This window comes from Bufo gargarizans, chromosome 10 (assembly GCF_014858855.1).
Source record: "Bufo gargarizans isolate SCDJY-AF-19 chromosome 10, ASM1485885v1, whole genome shotgun sequence".
Lineage (NCBI taxonomy): Eukaryota > Metazoa > Chordata > Amphibia > Anura > Bufonidae > Bufo > Bufo gargarizans.
In genome coordinates, this window is record NC_058089.1 from 112,559,526 (window position 1) to 112,580,953 (window position 21,428).

Genomic DNA, 21,428 nt, shown 5'->3' on the forward strand with positions numbered 1-21,428 from the left:
GACCTTGCCAGGTCCAAAACGTCCTCTGTGTGAACGCGCTCCAGTTCAGACACGGAATAAGACAATGACCATAATGTCAGCCATTGTGGCTTCACTTCACACAGCAGGTGGAGGCCGCCCGGCAAATAAACTCGTCACCCTCGTACAATAACTGCTGCGTATCATGTAATGTGCAACCATGTGGAGTAATCTGCATTGTGCCAATAGCGTGGGGCGGAGGCTTCCAGGAGCTGGCTGATAACACGGGACAATACCTCGCACTTCGCAGTGACCCCTAGTAACTGAAGAAATCACCTAGAACTCTATACGTTATATATATATATATATATGTTATCAGTCCGGAGCTCTGTATCTTATCCTACGTGACCCTTAGACTCCACAGGAGACATCTGCTCAGTACAAGCGGAGTTAACCCTTCCCGCTTTGTACCAGCTGTATAAACCCGCCAATAGTGAGGTAACTGTGCCGTCTATGGTGACTCTGAATATTGAATGGAGACCTATTTTCTACGTGTTGTGTGACTAGACCAGTCCATCAGTGGCCTCCATTGTGTAACACTGCGCAGTCTTAGGCTGCCGGCACACAATGAGGTTAACGTGCGGTTTTCCAGAATAAATGCAGCGTAGTACGATATCAGATTTGACAAATCTCATGTACGCTTTGCTTTTTATTTCCATGCAGAATTTAAAATTTGCGGCATCAATTGTTTTTACTATTCTGCACCTTCTGTCCAGTGGTTTTCCCCATACACTTCAAAGGGGTTGCTAACAAACAGAAAGCCCACAACAAAAAACACATAAAAACAGCACATAAATGCAATAAATAGTGCGGATTTATGTGTGTTTTTTTTTCTTGTGCAGCTTTTTTGCTGATTTTCTGCACACCACACTGTGTGCAGGTACCCTTACAGCATGGAGACCACTGATGGACGGGACTAGTCACACTGGTTAGGTTTACACAGGAGGGACAGCAATGGACGTGCTCCGATTGCTGACTGTAGTGCAGCTTCCAGCACATTTCTAAACGGTACCCTAAGCTGGCCAAGCCCTTTAATAGGAGGGTCGGATCTAGGGTCTAGGATGTATAATTTCAGTGGGTATTACAAAGCACAGTGTGAAAGTAGCCATACTGGAATGCTCTTTTAGGTTAAGTAAACACACAGAAGGGGCGAAATCTGCTCCGAATTCGAAGAAGAAAAATGTCTGCGCCCTCTGCACTTTGATTGACAGGTCCAGGCAGTAAAAATGTGATCACACCAGGCCCTGTCAATCAAAGTGCAGAGGGTGCGGCATTTACAGAGAGAGAGCAGAGCCTCTAGGTGTAACGGCAACGCCCCCGTTGCTCCTAGAGGCTCATTTGCATATAGTAAAACATCATTTTTCTCAGCAATGCGGACACATATGATCATGGGATCAACACAGATGTCTTCAGCTGCCAAGTGCACAAGTAACAGGTCAGCCAGTTTCATAGGTACAAAACTGCTGACAGATGCCCTTTAACCCCTTAAGGACCCTGCCATATTTCACCTTAAGGACCAGGCCATTTTTTGCAAATCTGACCAGTGTCACTTTATGTGGTGATAACTTTAAAACGCTTTTACTTATCCAGGCCATTCTGAGATTGTTTTCTCGTAACATATTGTACTTCATGATAGTGGTAAAATTGAGCAAAAAAATTTCATTTTTATTTACAAAAAAAAATCCAAATTTAACAAAAATTTGGAAAACTTAGCAAATTTCCAAATTTCAATTTCTCTACTTTTATAATAGTAATACCTCCAAAAATAGTTATTACTTTACATTCTCCACATGTCTACTTCATTTTGTGAATGCCATTTTATTGTTTGGGGACGTTAGAAGGCTTAGAAGTTTAGAAGCAAATCTTGAAATTTTTCAGAAAATTTCTAAAACCCACTTTTTCAGGACCAGTTCAGGTCTGAAGTCACTTTGTGAGGCTTGCATAATAGAAACCACCCAAAAATTACCCCATATTACAAACTACACCCCTTAAGGTATTCAAAACCGATTTTACTAACTTTGTTATCCCTTTAGGTGTTCCACAAGAATTAATGGAAAATAGAGATAACTTTTGAAAATTTCACTTTTTTGGCAGATTTTCCATTTGAATCCATTTTTTCCAGTTACAAAGCAAGGGTTAACAGCCAAACAAAACTCAATATTTATGGCCCTGATTCTGTAGTTTACAGAAACACCCCATATGTGGTCGTGAACTACTGTACGGGCACACGGCAGGGCGCAGAAGGAAAGGAATGCCATACAGTTTTTGGAAGGCAGATTTTGCTGGACTGGTTTTTTGACACCATGTCCCATTTGAAGCCCCCCTGATGCACCCCTAGAGTAGAAACTCCCAAAAAGTTACCCCATTTTGGAAACTACAGGATAAGGTGGCAGTTTTGTTGGTACTATTTTAGGGTACATATGATTTTTGGTCGCTCTATATTACACTTTTTGTGAGGCTAGGTAACAAGAAATAGCTGTTTTGGCACCGTTTTTATTTTCTGTTATTTACTACATTGATCTGACAGGTTAGATTATGTGGTATTTTTATAGAGCAGGTTGTCACGGACACGACAATACCAAATTTGACTAGTTTTTTGGGTTGTTTGTTTCAGTTTTACATAAGAAAACATTGCGTACATGCCGGGCCCCAAGCCACAGCAGCGCGGGGACCCGATGGATGAGGTGAGGGAGCACAAACCTCCCATATGCCGCTGTCAGCGTTGGCCGCAGCATATGAGGGGTTAATCCACATGCATCAGCGTTATTACCGATGCTGGTGGATGCAGCAGGGATCCGACTGTCAGTAACAGCCGGATCTCTGCCGCTGATTGCGTCACCACATGCAGGGGGGGGGGAAAGGGCCGCACGGCGAGAATGCTCGTCCTGGGTCCTTAACGTGTTAATGCATTATATAAGGATTGGGGGTTTATCATTGTTAATTAGGATCACAGTTTGTATAGTGGGGTGGAAATTTGTAAAGTGTGAAAAAATAAAAACATGGCAGCAAATGGGTTAAACAACAGGACATTTCCTGATAATCCTAATAATCAGAACACAAAGAAAATTTAGTGCATAAAAAAAACAGTTGTCAGCAGTTTTGACCATGAGAAACTACTGACTATACAAATATACCAATGATACTATCAAAAAACAAGAGTAGACTAAGTTCCTTTAATAATACATTCAATTTTATTAAACTTGATTAAAATACATAATAAATAATATACTGCTAATAGGGAATCAAAAAGCCCCACGTCACATATCAATACCAAGTAATGAAGAATCCATAATACATGATTAATGCCAAAATTGGAAACGGACTGTCCCAAATAAGATGACACCATAAAATAAATACTGCATGCATATAATCACATAAAATGGAGTCCTATGTGGACAATCCCTGTATTGTGCTGCTGCAATATAAACATGAGCCCAAACACTAAATAACAATTAAAGACCCTAAAAAGGCGAGAGCATAATGGGATGATCACAAATAAAGTGCTCATCTACATCCCATATGGCATAGTGCGTCTATAATAATCTATGGAGTGTACGGACACTCCATAAAGTGTTAGAACAGGCATGTCCAAAGTGCGGCCCTCCAGCTGTTGCAAAACTACAACTCCCAGCATGCCCTAATAGCTTACAGCTTTTAGGGCATGCTGGGAGTTGTAGTTTTGCAACAGCTGGAGGGCCGCACTTTGGACATGCCTGTGTTAGAACATATTTATCAAAATTAGCTATTTAGATGAATGGCAATCAGGCATTCATTTGGGTTACATACCAAAGTGCTGTTGTGGATGTGGCAAACTTTCTCAACGTGCGTTTCGCGGTTTTCGCTTCGTTCAAATTTTGTTATCAGGAGTATTGTGATTATAACGTTTCATTCTGCCAGATTCTGCTCCTGCAAGTGTCCCGGAGGCGGAGCTTCACTGTAAAGTGCTCTCTGCACTGAGCTGCCTCACAGCCCCTCCCCTCTGAGTAACAGGTGTAGTATTCAATCAGGAGACCTCTACAGCGACCACTCAGAGAAGAGGGGAGGGGCAGTAAATTAGTGCAATGCAGAGAGCTCCGCCTCCTGTGAACTTGCAGGAGCAGAATCTGGCAGACCAAAACTTCATATTTACATTACTTCTGATAACAAAATCTTAACAAATGTAATATTGTCCTGCTCTCCCCACCCACTACCTTGTGCTGTAAGCAATTTAGCATGGTCAAATCTGCTGACATACTCCTTGTATTCTGGCATCCAATAGTCCAGAACTTTCACTGCCTGATGTGAGATTACTACATATTTTTACATCGTACCTACATTTATTCCATAGAAGGGCCACCCAGTAAAAATAAAGACAGGCAATAAAGTGGCTGACCAAAGCAAACAATCAGATCACCGATAATCGGCGCCTACGCTTAGAAACAAAGATGCATCCGGGTTTCTCACCTTTTCTGGATTGAACGTTGTAAACTGAATGCCGTCAGAGTAGTGCGGCGACTTCTTTGTGTAGCGATTCCCTCGCTCTCTCAAGTGCTATACAAAAAGAAAAAAGATTAACATATTAATAACAAAGAGTGGACACCATATTTACAGGTACAATGCACGGCAAGTCACCATGCAGTCCAGGATATACCTCTAGGAGATCCACATCAATGCAGTGGTCCGAACTGGGTTCACACACTGCAATCACGACAACATGTTATTCTGATTATTCACATCATGTCAGAGCTTGTTTTTTATTTTACACAGCTGCTCAAAATGCCACAGACAGTCAAATGATCTCATTCTGACTTCCTGCAGCCACCACTAGAGGGAGCTCTGTGAAGATTAAACACATAAAGGTGTATGCAGTGAGCTCCCCCTAGTGGAGGCTTCAGACGGGCATCTAATGCAGCGGATCGGGAAGGAGGCATTCATTCGGAGCTCTGACTTATAAAACTCCTATAAAGATGTGAAATAACATAGAACAACAGGTCGTGTAGCCCGAACCGTACTCCGTGGTTACAGAGAAGCGCTGTAACTACATTCCCATGTATGCCACCGTCACAACTAAAGCTGCCTTGTGGTCCAGGTCTATGGCTAATGGGTGTGATGTCAGATTCTGGACCACTTAATGACAATTTCTAATACACTGAGAAGTGAACCTTGAAGAAAATCCATTAAATCTCATTACGTGAAAAGCCAGAAACAGATTTTAACATCCTGAATAGAAAACCACAAAAACTAGATTTTTGTACTCACCGTAAAATCTGTTTCTCATCCGTCTCATTGGGGGACACAGACTTGACCATGGGTATAGCTGTTGCCGCTAGGAGGCAGACACTAAGCACACAAAGTGTAAGCTCCTCTCCCCTTCAGCTATACTCTTCCTACAGGGACTAAGCTAAATCAGTTTAGTGCAAAAGCAGTAGAAGAAGCCAGACACAAGAAAATCTCATTATGTGCAAACCCAGAACCACACAGGCCCAAAAAGGCCCATAACAAAAGAATGGGTGGGAGCTGTGTCCCCCAATGAACGGAAGAGAAACAGATTTTACGGCGAGTAGTTTTCTCATCTGTCTCATTGGGGGACACAGGCTTTGACCATGGGACACTCCAGAGCAGTCCCTGGGGGTGGGCTTAACTACAACCCCCCAGCCAATCAGAACCGCTGTTTGCAAAACTCTACGCCCCAAAGAAGCGACAGAAGATGCAAAGGTGTGCACCCTGTAAAACTTAGCAAAAGTATGCAAATGCAAGCCGGTCGCCGCCTTGCACACCTGAAGGGCCGAAGCCCCGTGATGCACCGCCCAAGAGGCCCCCACTGCCCGAGCCGAATGAGCAGTCACCCGGAAGGGCGGGGGCCCGGCCATTAACACGGTACGCTTCCACAATGGCCAAACAAATCCATCTGGAAATGGAAGTCTTTGACGCTGCCAGCCCTCGTCTGGAATCACGAACAGGGAATCCCTCCGCCTGAAAGATGCCGGGACAGATAGATACACGTACCAGATCCAGAATGATCTCCTCATTTAGATGGAATGCCGACACCACCTTCAGCAGGAAGGACTGCACAGGTCGAAGGACCACCTTATTCTGATGGAGGACCAGGAAGGGCGACCGACATGACAGAGCCGCGAGTTCCGACACTCTACGGATAGAAGTAATTGCAACCAAAAAAGCCACCTTATAAGACAGGAAGCGCAGCGACACCTGCTGCAAAGGCTCAAACAGAGAAGATTGGAGAGCGTTGAGCACTAGATTAAGATCCCAAGGATCCAATGGAGGACGGAAGGGAGGCGCAGTATGCGCCACCCCCTGCAGAAAAGTCTTAACTGCTGAAATGAAAGCTAAATTTCTGACACTTGCCCTCTGAGAGAGCTGAGAGCCAGCCCCAGGTCCATGCCCGACTGCAGGAAAGACAAAAGTCGCGGCAAACAAAAACGAATGGGAGACACTAAGCTAAAGCGGATTAGCTTGGTCCCTGTAGGAAGGGTATAGCTGAAGGGGAGAGGAGCTTACACTTTGTGTGCTTGGTGTCCGCCTCCTAGCGGCAACAGCTATACCTATGGTCAAGTCTGTGTCCCCCAATGAGACGGATGAGAAAAGCAACAAATTTCTAAAGTACAGATTATACAACTAATCCAGACCCTGATCACACATATCACACAGGACAGCGTCACCTGCTGACAGCGCCACACGGAGAAATCTCACTAAACACCCACTATTGTACCATTCCCATAACAGGGGGGCTGCAGCGTGAGCAGGGAGCATACTCTACTAAAAAACTCATACAAAAGTCAAGGACGTGATTCAAGATACAGCATTCATCATCATCACTGTGTACATACTGTACATTACTTATCCTGTACTGATCCTGAGTTATATCCTGTATTATACTCCAGAGCTGCACTCACTATTCTGCTGGTGCAGTCACTGTGTACATACATTACTTATCCTATACTGATCCTGAGTTACATCCTGTATTATACTCCAGAGCTGCACTCACTATTCTGCTGGTGGAGTCACTGTGTACATACATTACTTATCCTGTACTGATCCTGAGTTACATCCTGTATTATACTCCAGAGCTGCCCTCACTATTCTGCTGGTGCAGTCACTGTGTACATACATTACCTATCCTGTACTGATCATGAGTTACATCCTGTATTATACTCCAGAGCTGCACTCACTATTCTGCTGGTGCAGTCACTGTGTACATACATTACTTATCCTGTACTGATCCTGAGTTACATCCTGTATTATACTCCAGAGCTGCACTCACTATTCTGCTAGTGGAGTCACTGTGTATATACATTACTTATCCTGTACTGATCCTGAGTTACATCCTGTATTATACTCCAGAGCTGCACTCACTATTCTGCTGGTGGAGTCACTGTGTACATACATTACTTATCCTGTACTGATCGCGAGTTACATCCTGTATTATACTCCAGAGCTGCACTCACTATTCTGCTAGTGGAGTCACTGTGTATATTACATTACTTATCCTGTACTGATCCCGAGTTACATCCTGTATTATACTCCAGAGCTGTACTCACTATTCTGCTGGTGGAGTCACTGTGTACATACATTACTTATCCTGTACTGATCCTGAGTTATATCCTGTATTATACTCCAGAGCTGCACTCACTATTCTGCTGGTGCAGTCACTGTGTACATTACATTACTTATCCTGTACTGATCCTGAGTTATATCCTGTATTATACTCCAGAGCTGCACTCACTTTCTTTTCTGCTGGTGGAGTCACTGTGCACATACATTACTTATCCTGTACTGATCCTGTGTTACATCCTGTATTATACTCCAGAGCTGCACTCACTTTTCTGCTGGTGCAGTCACTGTGTATATTACATTACTTATCCTGTAGTGATCCAGAGACACATCCTGTATCATACTCCACAGCTGCACTCGTTATTCTGCTGGTGGAGTCACTGTGTACATACATTACTTATCCTGTACTGATCCTGAGTTACATCCTGTATTATACTCCAGAGCTGCACTCACTATTCTGCTGGTGGAGTCACTGTGTACATACATTACTTATCCTGTACTGATCCTGAGTTACATCCTGTATTATACTCCAGAGCTGCGCTCACTATTCTGCAGGCTTCAGAGCTGTAGTCTCCCAACATTCCCTACTTGTCGAATATATATACATACACACACTAGCTGAAGGACCCATAGATATTTAATCTATTTAATTTAATGTTTGTGTGTGTCATTAAAAAATATCAACACTATCCACTAAAACAGTGACATCAACAGCACACCGCCCCCAAAACAGTGACCTCCACAGCCCCCCACCCCCGAAACACTGACCCCCCCCCCCACAGTGCCCCGTCCCTTAAAATTGGACCTCCACAGCAGCCCACCGCCTTAACTTTGACCTTTACAGCAGCCTTCCCCTTTAACAGTGACTTTCACAGCATACCACCCCCTTGACAGTGACCTCCACAGGGGCCCGCCCCCTTAGCAGTGGCCCTTACTGGATCGGTGGCGTGTCCTTTTGAACAGCTCACTCTAAGACAGCAGCACTGTGCTGTCTGAGTGTAAGCTGCAGAGAGAAAGTCACCGTCCCTCCCACCCCTGCAGCTGACAGAAGTTGATTTTTACCTTCATTTTTTCAATCCCCATTGGCTCAGGAGTTTGAGGGGGTGTGGCCTAACCAGATCAGGGGTGTAGCTTAGTGGGACCTGGGGGCAGGGTTTTAAGTCTTTTGAGGGTGGACACATTGTGGCAGGGGGCGTGTCTGGGCTCCTTCCTGCAAGAGTGACGCCCCTGTGGGCACCTTACTGGCTCATTTGCATACCAAATAAACTGGATTTTCAGAGGATAAAAACATCTATTGCTGGAACAAAGGCGCATCTTGAAATAAGGTACTAAGTGCTATTAGGCCATGGCTTTACTGCAATAGCGATTATCCTATTTCCTTAAAGCTCTCCTACAGCAGTGAAGATAAATGGCTGGGTTGTTATGGAAACTTGGAGTAAAGATAAGATAAGATGCCTTTATTGTCACTGTACAATACAATGTAAAACTGTGTATGTGGAGACTGGAGGACCTGCCAGCTTCTATTGGCTGATGAGGGTCATGTGACCAAGCTTCTATTGGCTAATGCATTTTTTGGTAATATCTCAGGAACAGTACGTCTTAGAGAGCAGGGACCTGGTCTAAAACCTTCCCGGACACCTGATGTACCTGTGTGCCAAATTTTGTGATTTTAAATGCGACGGTGCGGATTCGTTTCGCGGACACACACACACACACACACACACACTCAGCTTTATATATTAGATACACACACATTGCTTATCACACTAGGCACACTATATAATTAATTCATTTTGGAAAAACAAAATCCTTATTAATTACACTCTAGGCACTTTTCCCCCGTAGTAGACAGGAGGGATAACTGAGGAACCGTTTGTATCACCAATTACAAAGTGTATACTTTAGATAAGAAATAAAACCTGCTCCAACATTCCCCATGTTCCAGGCTGTGGCGTACGGCTGGGAGTGCTGGCACGTGCTCTGAGGGATATTGTGCGCTCAACAGTGGGAGTCTTGTCTATGTACCAATCTGCTGTACACATGGAGACTTGTTCCGTACGGGGACCGACTGGAGCAACCTCGAAACGAGGAGAATTCAAATGAGAACCTGGCAGCCCCTCCCACGCCCGAAACCGTATCCCACTTGTCAAGTAAAACGATAAAAAAAAAAAGTTACATATAGTTCCATCTTGTCTCATACTCTAGTCACATCCAGAGCTGCATTCATCTGCAGCTCCATTACCCGAGTGCAGTGCACTGTGAGAGTTCAGCTGACAGATATACTGCTCCACTGGAAATCAGGAGGCTACAGGCTCACCCTGATCTCCTATGGGGGCGACCAGACCCTCCTGTCCTCGGATTGGGGAGTGCTTTGTGATGAGCCAATGTCATGGCGGCGGGCCATTTCCGCAATTGCCTCTAATATGCGCAATGCTTTGCTTTCAGCCCTAACTACGAACACTACTGTCTTCACAGCAATATGGCCACTAGGTGGCACTGCCTCATTACAGAGAACCTGGAGCAGGTTCTTGAGAGAACTGGGTCCACCGGGTTATATTTGCAGTTCAAACAGTGACCTAGTCTTGTCCTTCCCTTCCCTGTGAAGCAGGTCTGACAAGTCAGTTTAACCTAAAATATACCAATTCTGGAGAATTGTTATAGCGATCCAGTTCTGCAGGATTACCATCCGGTAAGTGGTTTATCTAATGCACCATATGGCGGCAGCAGTCCTGCTGGGGAAGCGGCCAGTAAGTGCCCGCAGATGTCATTATTGCCTGACAACTTCAGTGGCCCGGCTGTCAGTATTGCTCCAACCCTGTATCGCACAGCAATCATAGGGCGCTGCGGTGGAACTATTACTTGGCGACTGTATGGCACAGGGTACTGTTTGAAAGGTGAAGCCTGGCACCTCTTTATGATTGGGGGGGGGGGGGAGTGTAATACTTATTTTTTTATTGCATGTAGGAGGGTAATGAATGGTCCCTGCTGATTTCTAGATTGGGGTAAGACCATTGACTCTCCAGCTGTTGCAAATCAGGCATGCTGGGAGATGTAGTCCAGAAACACAAGCTGCACAGCACTGGTGTAGGGGCATAAGGCTGGTAATGGACAGATTAGATGCATTCTTCTTGTTATGTGGCATCTGGACCTACGGCAGCTTCCTGGCATTGGTCTTACACTAATGAACTACATTGTGATAGAGCAGGGATCAGCAACCTCCAGCTGTTCTGAAACTACAGCTCCCAGAATCCTTCTTTCACTTCTATGGGAGCTACAAGAACAGCCAAGTAAGAGTGACTGCTGGGAGTTGTAGTTCCACAGCAGCTGAAATGCCGAAGGTTGCTGATCATTGTAATAGAGGTTAATCCGCATGGCTACTGCTACACCAGCCGGCTGCCATTTGGCTCATTCTTTTGTATCTGCATCTAAATAAAGCTTTATCAGCGCACAAATATTTGCAGTGTATAACAAGGAGCCTGTTACGTTAATGCAGCTGACCTTCAGCCGTCCACCGGTCTTGGCGGACCTTCTCGTGAAGCACTTTAAGAAAATTTAAACTCTGAAAATCTACAGAAGGAACCAGAGGCACAAGGGCTAATACAATGACACTGTCAGAATGTGCAGTCCCTTTACTTCCATCATTGTGCTCTCAGGCCCGGCATTCATAGGATTCCTGCTCCCACCCTCTCCCTCCACAAGAGGCTGAGTACAGAGCAGCACAGTCAGCGCCCATCTACTGCAGCCCACATACATTCACATCCCATTCTTTACGTGGGGTGAGACTCGGAGCTGTCGCCACTGGTGTCCGGTACACTGACCGCTGTCATCTCACCCGACGCCAGTCATCAGTAATTTCCACAGGACACAGGGATCATTCTTGACTTACGTGGTGAGGACATCAGCGGCATACTGAATGTCCCATCACATCCCAGGAGGAAGCACAGATTGAATTGTCTCTTTCCCCTGTATTATCATCCCCTTCTAATGGAAGGAAATAAGTGACAAATGACTGCTTCTATATAGAAGAAAATAACTACTATAATACTGCTCCTATGTGCAAGAATATAACTACTATAATACTGCTCCTATGTACAAGAATATAACTACTATAATACTGCTCCTATGTGCAAGAATATAACTACTATAATACTGCTCCTATGTGCAAGAATATAACTACTATAATACTGCTCCTATGTACAAGAATATAACTACTATAATACTGCTCCTATGTACAAGAATATAACTACTATAATACTGCTCCTATGTACAAGAATATAACTACTATAATACTGCTCCTATGTACAAGAATATAACTACTATAATACTGCTCCTATGTACAAGAATAAAACTACTATAATACTGTCTCCTATGTACAAGTATATAACTACTTTAATACTGCTCCTATGTACAAGAATATAACTACTATAATACTGCCTCCTATATACAAGACGAAGACTATAACTACTATAATACTGCTCCTATGTACAAGAATATAACTACTATAATACTGCTCCAATGTACAAGACTATAACTACTATAATACTGCTCCTATGTACAAGAATATAACTACTATAATACTGCTCCTATGTGCAAGAATATAACTACTATAATACTGCTCCTATGTACAAGAATATAACTACTATAATACTGCTCCTATGTACAAGAATATAACTACTATAATACTGCTCCTATGTACAAGAATAAAACTACTATAATACTGCCTCCTATGTACAAGAATATAACTACTATAATACTGCTCCTATGTACAAGAATATAACTACTATAATACTGCTCCTATGTACAAGACTATAACTACTATAATACTGCCTCCTATGTACAAGAATATAACTACTATAATACTGCCTCCTATGTACAAGAATATAACTACTATAATACTGCCTCCTTTGTACAAGATTATAACTACTATAATACTGCTCCAATGTACAAGACTATAACTACTATAATACTGCTCCTATGTGCAAGATTATAACTACTGTTCCTGAAGGGGCTTAGCAGCACAGACCGGTGCTGGAGATGTAAAGAGGATTCAGGCACTCAGACACACATCTTCTGGTCCTGCCCAAAAATTCGCCCATTCTGGGAGAGAATACCAGACATAATTAATAAAGGTAAAGAATACCTCCATTCTGCTGTCTCCAGAACGGGTGCTTCTCTGGCTTCCCACGCCCGCCCTGTATCCCTCTAAGAGAAATTTAGCCACTCACCTAATACAGGCAGCAAGGCTACTTATACCACAGAGATGGCTCAGCGAAGACCCCCCCGACAATCTCCCACTGGATAACCAAGGTAGATCATATTTGTCGACTCGAGGAGTTGGCGAGCTGGGAGACCAGACAGCATGAGAGGCATTTAAGGACATGGAGACCATGGTTATCATTTAGACTCCTAGCCCTAGGGACCAATTAAGCCCTGGCTGAAAGGATTAATAGGTGATCCTTACAACCTTAGACCCCTTACTATTGGAATCAATGAAACCTTTAGCATATACTAGACTAATGGTTCCACTAGCTTTCACCATATCAAATTGGCAGTAGATGTTAATGTGCCCAGGAGGGCCTTGTTCACTAAGGCCTCTCACCCCTCCCTTCCCTGTTCTCCCATCCTCTCATACCCCTAACCTCCATCTCCCAGTTTCTCTTAAATTCTTATTTACACTAAGTTAGGTTGATCTTTATATCATGTGTCCATAACCAAGTACATTCTTTCTTGGATCAATAACCTTGTTGTGTATCCATTTTTATGTTATGGTCAATACATGTATTGTAGTAGAACATGATATTTCTGTATACATTGCAAATGTCTCTGCAACATGTATGCCTATGTTGTAAGCACTAATTTCCCTGTTGTGCAGTTACTACAAGGAGTTGGATCCTTTATGTATTTATTGATACTGCTCAATAAAAAGAAAATTGACAAGATTACAACTACTATAATACTGCCTCCTATGTTTAAAAATATAACTATTATAATACTGCTCCTATGTACAAGAATATAACTACTATAATACTGCCTCCTATGTACAGGAATATAACTACTATAATACTGCTCCTATGTACAAGAATATAACTACTATATCACTGGATGCCAAGCTTATTTTACTGTGGTGCCCGAATAATTCCCTCACACCTACCAAATACGACCTTCCAACGTTGTTGCTCACTGCGGCTAAGTTGCTCATTCCCTTTTTGTGGAAGAATGACTCCCCGCCAACTACCCTTATGTGGTCTGAGAAGGTGGATCAGATCTACCGTTTCGAGGAGCTAGAGCATTGGGAGAATAACTCACGTTCTCGCTTCTTAAAATTATGGTCTCCATGGAAAGTCTATAGAAACTTTACTTGATAGAGCAGAAGTATATCCCTTCCTGGTTTCCCTTCCCTCCTTCCCCTCCTGACATCCCTTCTCCCCCTTTTTTTCTCTTTTCTTTGTTTTCATTATGTGATCAATGTCAATGACAGCTTGTATTGTTTGCACTTGGCATGTATACTGGATAACTATCTTGTACCCTATTGCTATCATTGTAATGTCATGTGTGGGCTATGGCCTTGATTTTTCTTTCAATAAAAAGAAATATGGTTAAGAATATAACTACTATAATACTGCCTCCTATGTACAAGAATATAACTACTATAATACTGCCTCCTATGTACAAGAATATAACTACTATAATACTGCTCCTATGTACAAGAATATAACTACTATAATACTGCCTCCTATGTACAAGAATATAACTACTATAATACTGCTCCTATGTACAAGACTATAACTACTATAATACTGCTCCTATGTACAAGAATATAACTACTATAATACTGCCCCTATGTACAGGAATATAACTACTATAATACTGCCTCCTATGTACAAGAATATAACTACTATAATACTGCCTCCTATGTACAAGAATATAAATACTATAATACTTCTTGACGGTTCTGAGCCTCCAAGGTGACTTCTGATTTCCTCAGCCCGTGCACCTGCTTTGTCTTATCTCCTAAAGTCAGCGCGCTCCCTTCATGATTTATGTATGGCAGGTAACATGGTACATGTGAAGGGCCGCACAGCTGCACTGTATACAGTACGTTACCCCTATAGCACAAGAAGGAGCCGTCAGGAGCTTAGTCGACCACAGAAACATCCCCACAGGAGCGTGGTGCAAGTCACATGATTATACAAAGCGTGTCACTGGTCCCTCACCGATCACCAGAAATGAATGCAAAAATTTCCAGAACCAATGGTGGCAAAATCAACACAAAGTCAATATCAACGTCCCCGATGTTAGAAATGTCTGCACACCACGCCTACCGAAATAAGGGGGTCACAAGGTAATGTGCGGCCTAAGTCAGACCAAGGAACTGGGACTCAATGATCTAGTGACATAAACGTAGTTTCAGTCCTGAGCCAGGGTGGAAAAAGGAACGGTCTTACCAAAGTCGGCAACTTAAAGGTGAAGATTCTTGTATGCCCATATGTTTGGCGGAGCAGGGGTACAGACCGCTCATCCTAGAATTGCCTTCATGAGCCTGTTATGTCCTGATGACCTCTTAATATGGAGTCATCGCCCTGAAAAGGGTGGCCCCATCTGGAACCGGTCCCTGTTATCAGGATCTGGATGTCCCTATTTTGGGGGAGAAGATGTTGTACCCCAGTGAGGAAATATTGATTCATATGAGTCCTTACGCATTTCATCTGTAGATGATCCCCAGAATCATCAGGGGACAAGTAATAAGGAGCACAGTGGGTCGGCACGCTCCAGAGCTACTGCTACTCCAGATGTTATGTACTGCCATGATGTCTGCCAGTTAGAGCGTAAACGCTTAGCGCTGTGTATTATAAGCAGTTACTGTGCATGTTCTCCCCTTCCCCCGATAAAAGGGATGTAATATTACCACTTTACAAAGCGTTGGTACGACCTCATTTGGAATATGCAGTTCAGTTCTGGGTACCAGTCCATAGAAAGGATGCCCTGGAGCTGGAAAGAGTACAAAGGAGAGCGATCAAACTGATAAAGGGCCTGGAGGGTCTTAGTTATGACGAAAGATTAGAAGAATTACATTTATTTAGCCTTGAGAAGAGACATCTTAACCTACACAAATATATAAATGGGCCATCAAAAAATATGGTGAAAAACTATTCTATGTAAAATCCCTCTCCCTCAGTCTCCAGAAGCGTCAAAACTTCTTTACTGTAAGAACTGTGAATAGTCGACCTCAGGAACAGTGGACGGGTTTATAAAAGGCTTTGGTGAATCCTCATATGTAAACATCATTAGCTTATGATTTCCCAAAATTCACATCCCCGCCCATCTCTTAGTTGAACCTGACAGACCTGTGTCTCTTTTCAACCATATTATGAAACACTGCACGTAGGAGGAGGTATGTGGGTTGTTAGGACGATAAACAACGTGTTCCTCGTCATTATACAGGGGACGCTGTATGGGTGCTCCCAGTAACCAGTCTATACACTGGGTAGCAAATCATGGGAGTCTTAGTAGCGGGACTGATGCCACAGAATAACGATAATGAACAAAACCGTCATCGTAAAAACCTCAGTCCAAATGTAGCGCGTCACAATTTACCCATCGACAAGAAAATCTATCATTGACAGCGCTTCTAAAAAGGGGAACGGTAACATCACATGGGGAACTGAAGCTAAAAATCCAGGTAGTCCCATCTACCGTATTTTTTGCTTTATAAGACGCACCCAATGATAAGACGCACCCCAGGTTTAAGAGGAGGAAAATAAGAAAAAAATAATATTTTTCATCAGACCTTATATCAGATCCTCAGATCAGACCCCCATTAATATCAAGAAATCAGATCAGATCCCCATAAATATCAGGACATCAGAACATCAGATCAGGCACCCATAAATATCAGGACATCACATCTGACTGCCTTATCAGGACATCACATCAGCCCTTTATGTCAGAACCCCATCAGACCATATATCAGCCCATAGTGAGACCCCCATCAGACCTTATGGCATCCCATAGAAAGACCCCCATCAGACCTCAGATCGGATTAAAATAAAAACCATCTCTTACGTGTCCTGTGCCGGCGCTCCTCTCCACCTCCGGCAGAAGTCACGCTCCCCTGTCCTCCCGGCCGGTGCTGCTCTGTCATCTGACTGCGTGCAGCGTCAGGTCATAGAGCGCGCACTACGTCCTGACACTGTACGCGGTCAGAACAGTACAGCGCCGGCCGGGAAGACAGGGGAGGAACGAAGACCGGGAGGGTGAGTATTACAAGCGCTTGCAGCGCTTCCCTCCCTTCTCTCGCCACCTAAAGCATACTAGTGAGAGCTTCCATAATGGAAGTGCTCACTAGTATTTGCTTTATAAGATGCACAGCCATTTTCCCCCCACTTTTGGGGGGGAAAAGTGCATCTTATAAAGCGAAAAATACAGTAATCCAGAAATAAAGTGTAAGATACACATCGAGGAGACGTGCAAAATGTCTCTGTTCATTAAGTCCACGTGGACGAGACTTCTTTCATTCAGGTTTCGTTCATTATCCTTATTTTGCTGGTATCGGTCCCACTACTAAGACTCCCATGATTTGCCACCCAGTTTATAGACTGGTTACTGGGAGCACCCATATCGCGTCCCCTGTATAACGACGAGGCGCATGTCTGTTACCTAGCAACCAACATACCCCCACCTCTAGGTGCAGTGTTACAGGTCCGTCAGCTTCAACCAAGGGATGGGAAGGGATGGGAATTTTAGGAAACCATAAGCTAATGATATTTACTTTTAAGAATTTATCAAAGTATTTTATGAACCCGTCCCCCGGTCCTGCTGTGACCACGTCCTGAGGTAGTCTATTCCACGGATTCACAGTTCTTACAGTAAAGAAGCTTTGATGCTTCTGGATACTGAACTTTTTCTTCTCCAGTTGGAGGCAGTGCCCCATGGAACATCTTTCCACCATATTTTTTGATGGCCCATTTATATATTCGTATGGGTTAATCATGCCCCTCCCTTAGACGTCTCTTCTCAAGACTCAATAAATGTAATTCTTCTAATCTTTCTTCATAACTAAGACCCTCCATGCCCCTTATGAGTTTAGTCGCTCTCCTCTGTACTTTTCCAGCTCCAGGGCATCCTTTCTATGGACTGGTGCCCAAAACTGAACTGCATATTCCAGATGAGGCCGCACCAACGCTTTGTAAGGTGGTAGTATTACATCCCTGCCTCGTTTAATGCATAACTATGTCCTGGTAGCCTTAGAAGCAGCTGATTGACATTGTATGCTGTTATTTAATCTGTAATCTACAAGGACACCCAAATCCTTCTCTACAAGTGACCCTCCCAGTGACACCCAGAGTGTCTGTCAGCTTGTAGTTCATTGACATCTCCCATAGATTGCACGGTGTCATCTGCAAAAATAGAGACAGTGCATTATGTCCCTGCCTCCCAGTGAGTTGAGCTCGGTACTGACGTCACCGGTGATTCTGGAAGTGACATCGGGGAAGAACACGCTCAGTAACTGCTTATAACACACAGCGCTAAGCGTCTATGCGCTGACTGATATCATAGCGCGGTACATGACATCTGGAGCCCGCCATGCGCTGTATCTCTGGAGCGTGGTGACCCGCTGTGCTCCTTATCCCTTGTCCCCGGATGATTCTGATCATCTGCAGATGAAACACATAAGGACAAATTATTTCCTTGCTGGGGTACAACATATTCTCCCCCAAAATAGGAACATCCAGATCCTGATGACAGGGAAAGGTTCTGGATGGGGTCGACCCCATCATTAGGGCATAAAAGACTCATGGGGGAAATTCCAGGGGGAGCGTTTCGTACCCTGCCTCCGCCATATATATGGACATACAGGGTGGTGTGCAGGCATCATGGACTTGATATTGACTTTCTCACATTTATAAGACACTATTAAAAGTTATGTTTTAGTGTTGATTTTTTTCACCACGAGTTCTAGAAATTTTTACATGTCACATGACCGCCACCTATGGCCCCTGACAACCATCAGCATTTTTTACAGGATATATAGAGGTAGTCGGGGGTTACTAAAGGTTTAGACGCACAGAGGCGCTCGGATTATCACCCCCACGCATGGCGGCATCGGGTTCCATGAAGGACACTCTGCGCTAACGAGCTGCTCGTATCTTCAGATTAGAAGCAATGTCACAGTGTGAAGGGTTAACAGCGGCTGTGGCAGATAAGTGTGCACGCGCCCTTGTGATCCCTGTACCAGGTGCCGATGAAAACCAGCTATTTACTCTACAATCAATTGTTAACTATCTCCAGGACCGACGGGGACGTCCTGTCAACAGGGCAGGGTCACTACAGACAGCGGCACGCTCCCGATATGGCACCAGTGACTCGCGCTATAGATGAATGGCCAGACTGGAAGTCGGTCCTCAACATGCACAAAAGAAGCACGATCCGCCGACCGATGCAGCAGTTCTCTGTGCAAGTGCCCAGTTACAGGCCTAAAGCCTGAGGCTGCACTACTGAAACTCTGATGACATGTCCTCTTCTGATTTCCATCAGGTGTCATAGGGACCTGTGAGGATCCAAATCACCATTCACATGAATATTCTCACTCAACAGATACATACTTACCAACACTTGAATTTCCAAAATTAGGAAATTCTAGCTCCACCCCTGGAATGTGAATAAACCCCGCCCCTTCTCAGCCTGGTTCATGGGACTGCCTTGACTATTGCCATGTAGAATGTAGACACTGATGTGAATGTGATTTGTACCACATGCTCTGCATATTCAGTCAAAGAATCCAGTTCTGGTTGCCACCACTGGGGGGAGCTCTCTACATAAGGTTTTATTCTGGAATCTAACCTCTTAAAGCATACATGGTGGGTGATCCATACGCTGTGGGTGACGCTTGCCTGCAATGGGCGGCATCGGAGAGAACCGAGATTCCAGCCATATAACCTGTTTGATGCCGCAGTCAGGAAAAGGGGACCCTTCCGTGGTACAACTGTGGAAATCTGAGTGGTCATCACAGCAGCTGAAGCTGAGTGAAGCCCCTCAGGACTGCCATTTTTTCACTTTGGCAGGGCACAATGCACTGGAATACATAAGTACTGCAGTGTATTATACTATACAAGCCATCACAGTAGGACAAAAAAAAATGTAAAAAAAGTTTTACATTTTTAAATTTGAAACAAAATAAAAAAATACACAAATATTAAATGTTAAAAACTATTCCCATTCATTATGTGAAAAAAAAAGGGGTAACTGTTGACGCTGCAGAAACTGTCCTCACTATTGTTTATCCCTCGTGGTGAACGCCGTAGAACAAAAAAATCTAAAATTTCCAGAATTATTGTTTTTGCTCACCTCGCCTCCTCCCAAAAAAATGGAAAAAAGTCATGCACACCCCAAAAGAGCATGTCGTCATTGTGACTGGCATAAGAACGAAACCCAAAAACCACTGGGGGGAATTGATGCCAAATTTTACTTAAAGGGCTTTTCCCATTACAAACAATCATCCAATATGCACAGGATTGGCACATGACTACAGGGGCCCCCACCAATCACTAGAACAGGGGCCCGTGTTTCAGAGCGGCGGACACGCATTGGCACTTCAGCTGCATTCAACCCTATGGGGCTGGCAAAAATAGCCAGGTACGAGGGCTCAGTTATCCTTGGCAGCCCTCTAGAGCTGAATGGAGTATCAGCACACATGCACGTCCGCAGCTCCTTTCAAATGGGCAAAACACGGGCCCCTTTCCAAGCAGTCGGAGTACCTTCTATCAGGTACATCTCCTATTCTGTAGATTCGGGATGATTTCTTGTAATGGGACAACCCCTTTAAGCGATTTATGTATCCAGGCGTACAATGTGCTCCCTCTAGTGGTGGCTGCAGGCAGAGAGAATTGGTCATGTAACTCTAGTTCTATGCAGAGCCCTTTCCCAGTGGTCGGAGTCCCTCCTATCAAGTACATCTCATATCCTGTAGATAGGGGACGACTTGTTGTAATGGGACAACCCCTTTAAGCGGTTTATGTATCCAGGCGTGCAATGTGCTCCCTCTAGTGGTGGCTGCAGGCAGAGAGAATTGGCCATGTAACTCTGTATTACTAAAACTAAGCTGCGACCATCCTGTAGATATATTATGAAATGAATCGGCCTGCAACATGAAACCAGGGCTGTGTCATATTAGTTAAGGGCACACCTGTCCCAAAAAGTAAGACAAGAGGATACAGTCCCCACCCAGCCTGAAATGGCTGATAAAAGGGATCACCAGAGAATACAAAATGCAGACCATACAGGTGACAGCCCTCACACTGCAGCAGCATGCCCATCTCCCGACCCCAGGGTGCGAGCAGGTAACTGTAGCAAAGTGACATTTCAAGAAGCCGCTCTGGGACATGACGAGGCATCATGGCACATCCAGATTAGCTGTCATTCGTTTTCAGCCATCTCTGACTTAAACTGGAAATACCAGTCCCAGAGGCGGCAGAGCTTATGAAAGGATCATTATCCGGGACGTTTCCCAGACCCCAGACACGTGAAGTGGAGCAAAAACATAATTTTTTTTTGGTTTTTATGGTCCCCGGGACTCACATGGGCACAGCAGCACAGAGTATTTCAGCAGAGGGAGGTGTTATAAATTGTAAATCTGATGGAGGTGTGATGAGGGTAATGATAGAGGTATGATGGCAGTAATGATCAGAATGTGATGGAGGCATGATGGGGGTAATGGATGGAGGTGTGATGGGTTAATGATGGAATATGATGGGGGGTGATGAGAATATGTTGGAGGTGTGATGGGGTAATGATGAGGTGTGATAGGGGTAATGATAAGAATATGATGGTGGTGTGATGGAGGTATGATAGGGGTAATGATG

At 44.1% G+C, this 21,428-nt stretch overlaps 1 protein-coding gene across 2 annotated transcripts in view; it reads right to left on the minus strand.

The window, feature by feature from the left end:
- The window catches only part of FA2H (fatty acid 2-hydroxylase), a 65,690-nt gene that overhangs the window by 15,583 nt on the left and 28,679 nt on the right, over positions 1-21,428 (minus strand). For both annotated transcript variants that reach the window (XM_044269945.1, XM_044269944.1), the window contains exon 2: positions 4,462-4,548. In XM_044269945.1, the coding sequence (XP_044125880.1) occupies positions 4,462-4,548 (87 nt within the window). The remainder of the gene's footprint in view (positions 1-4,461; positions 4,549-21,428) is intronic.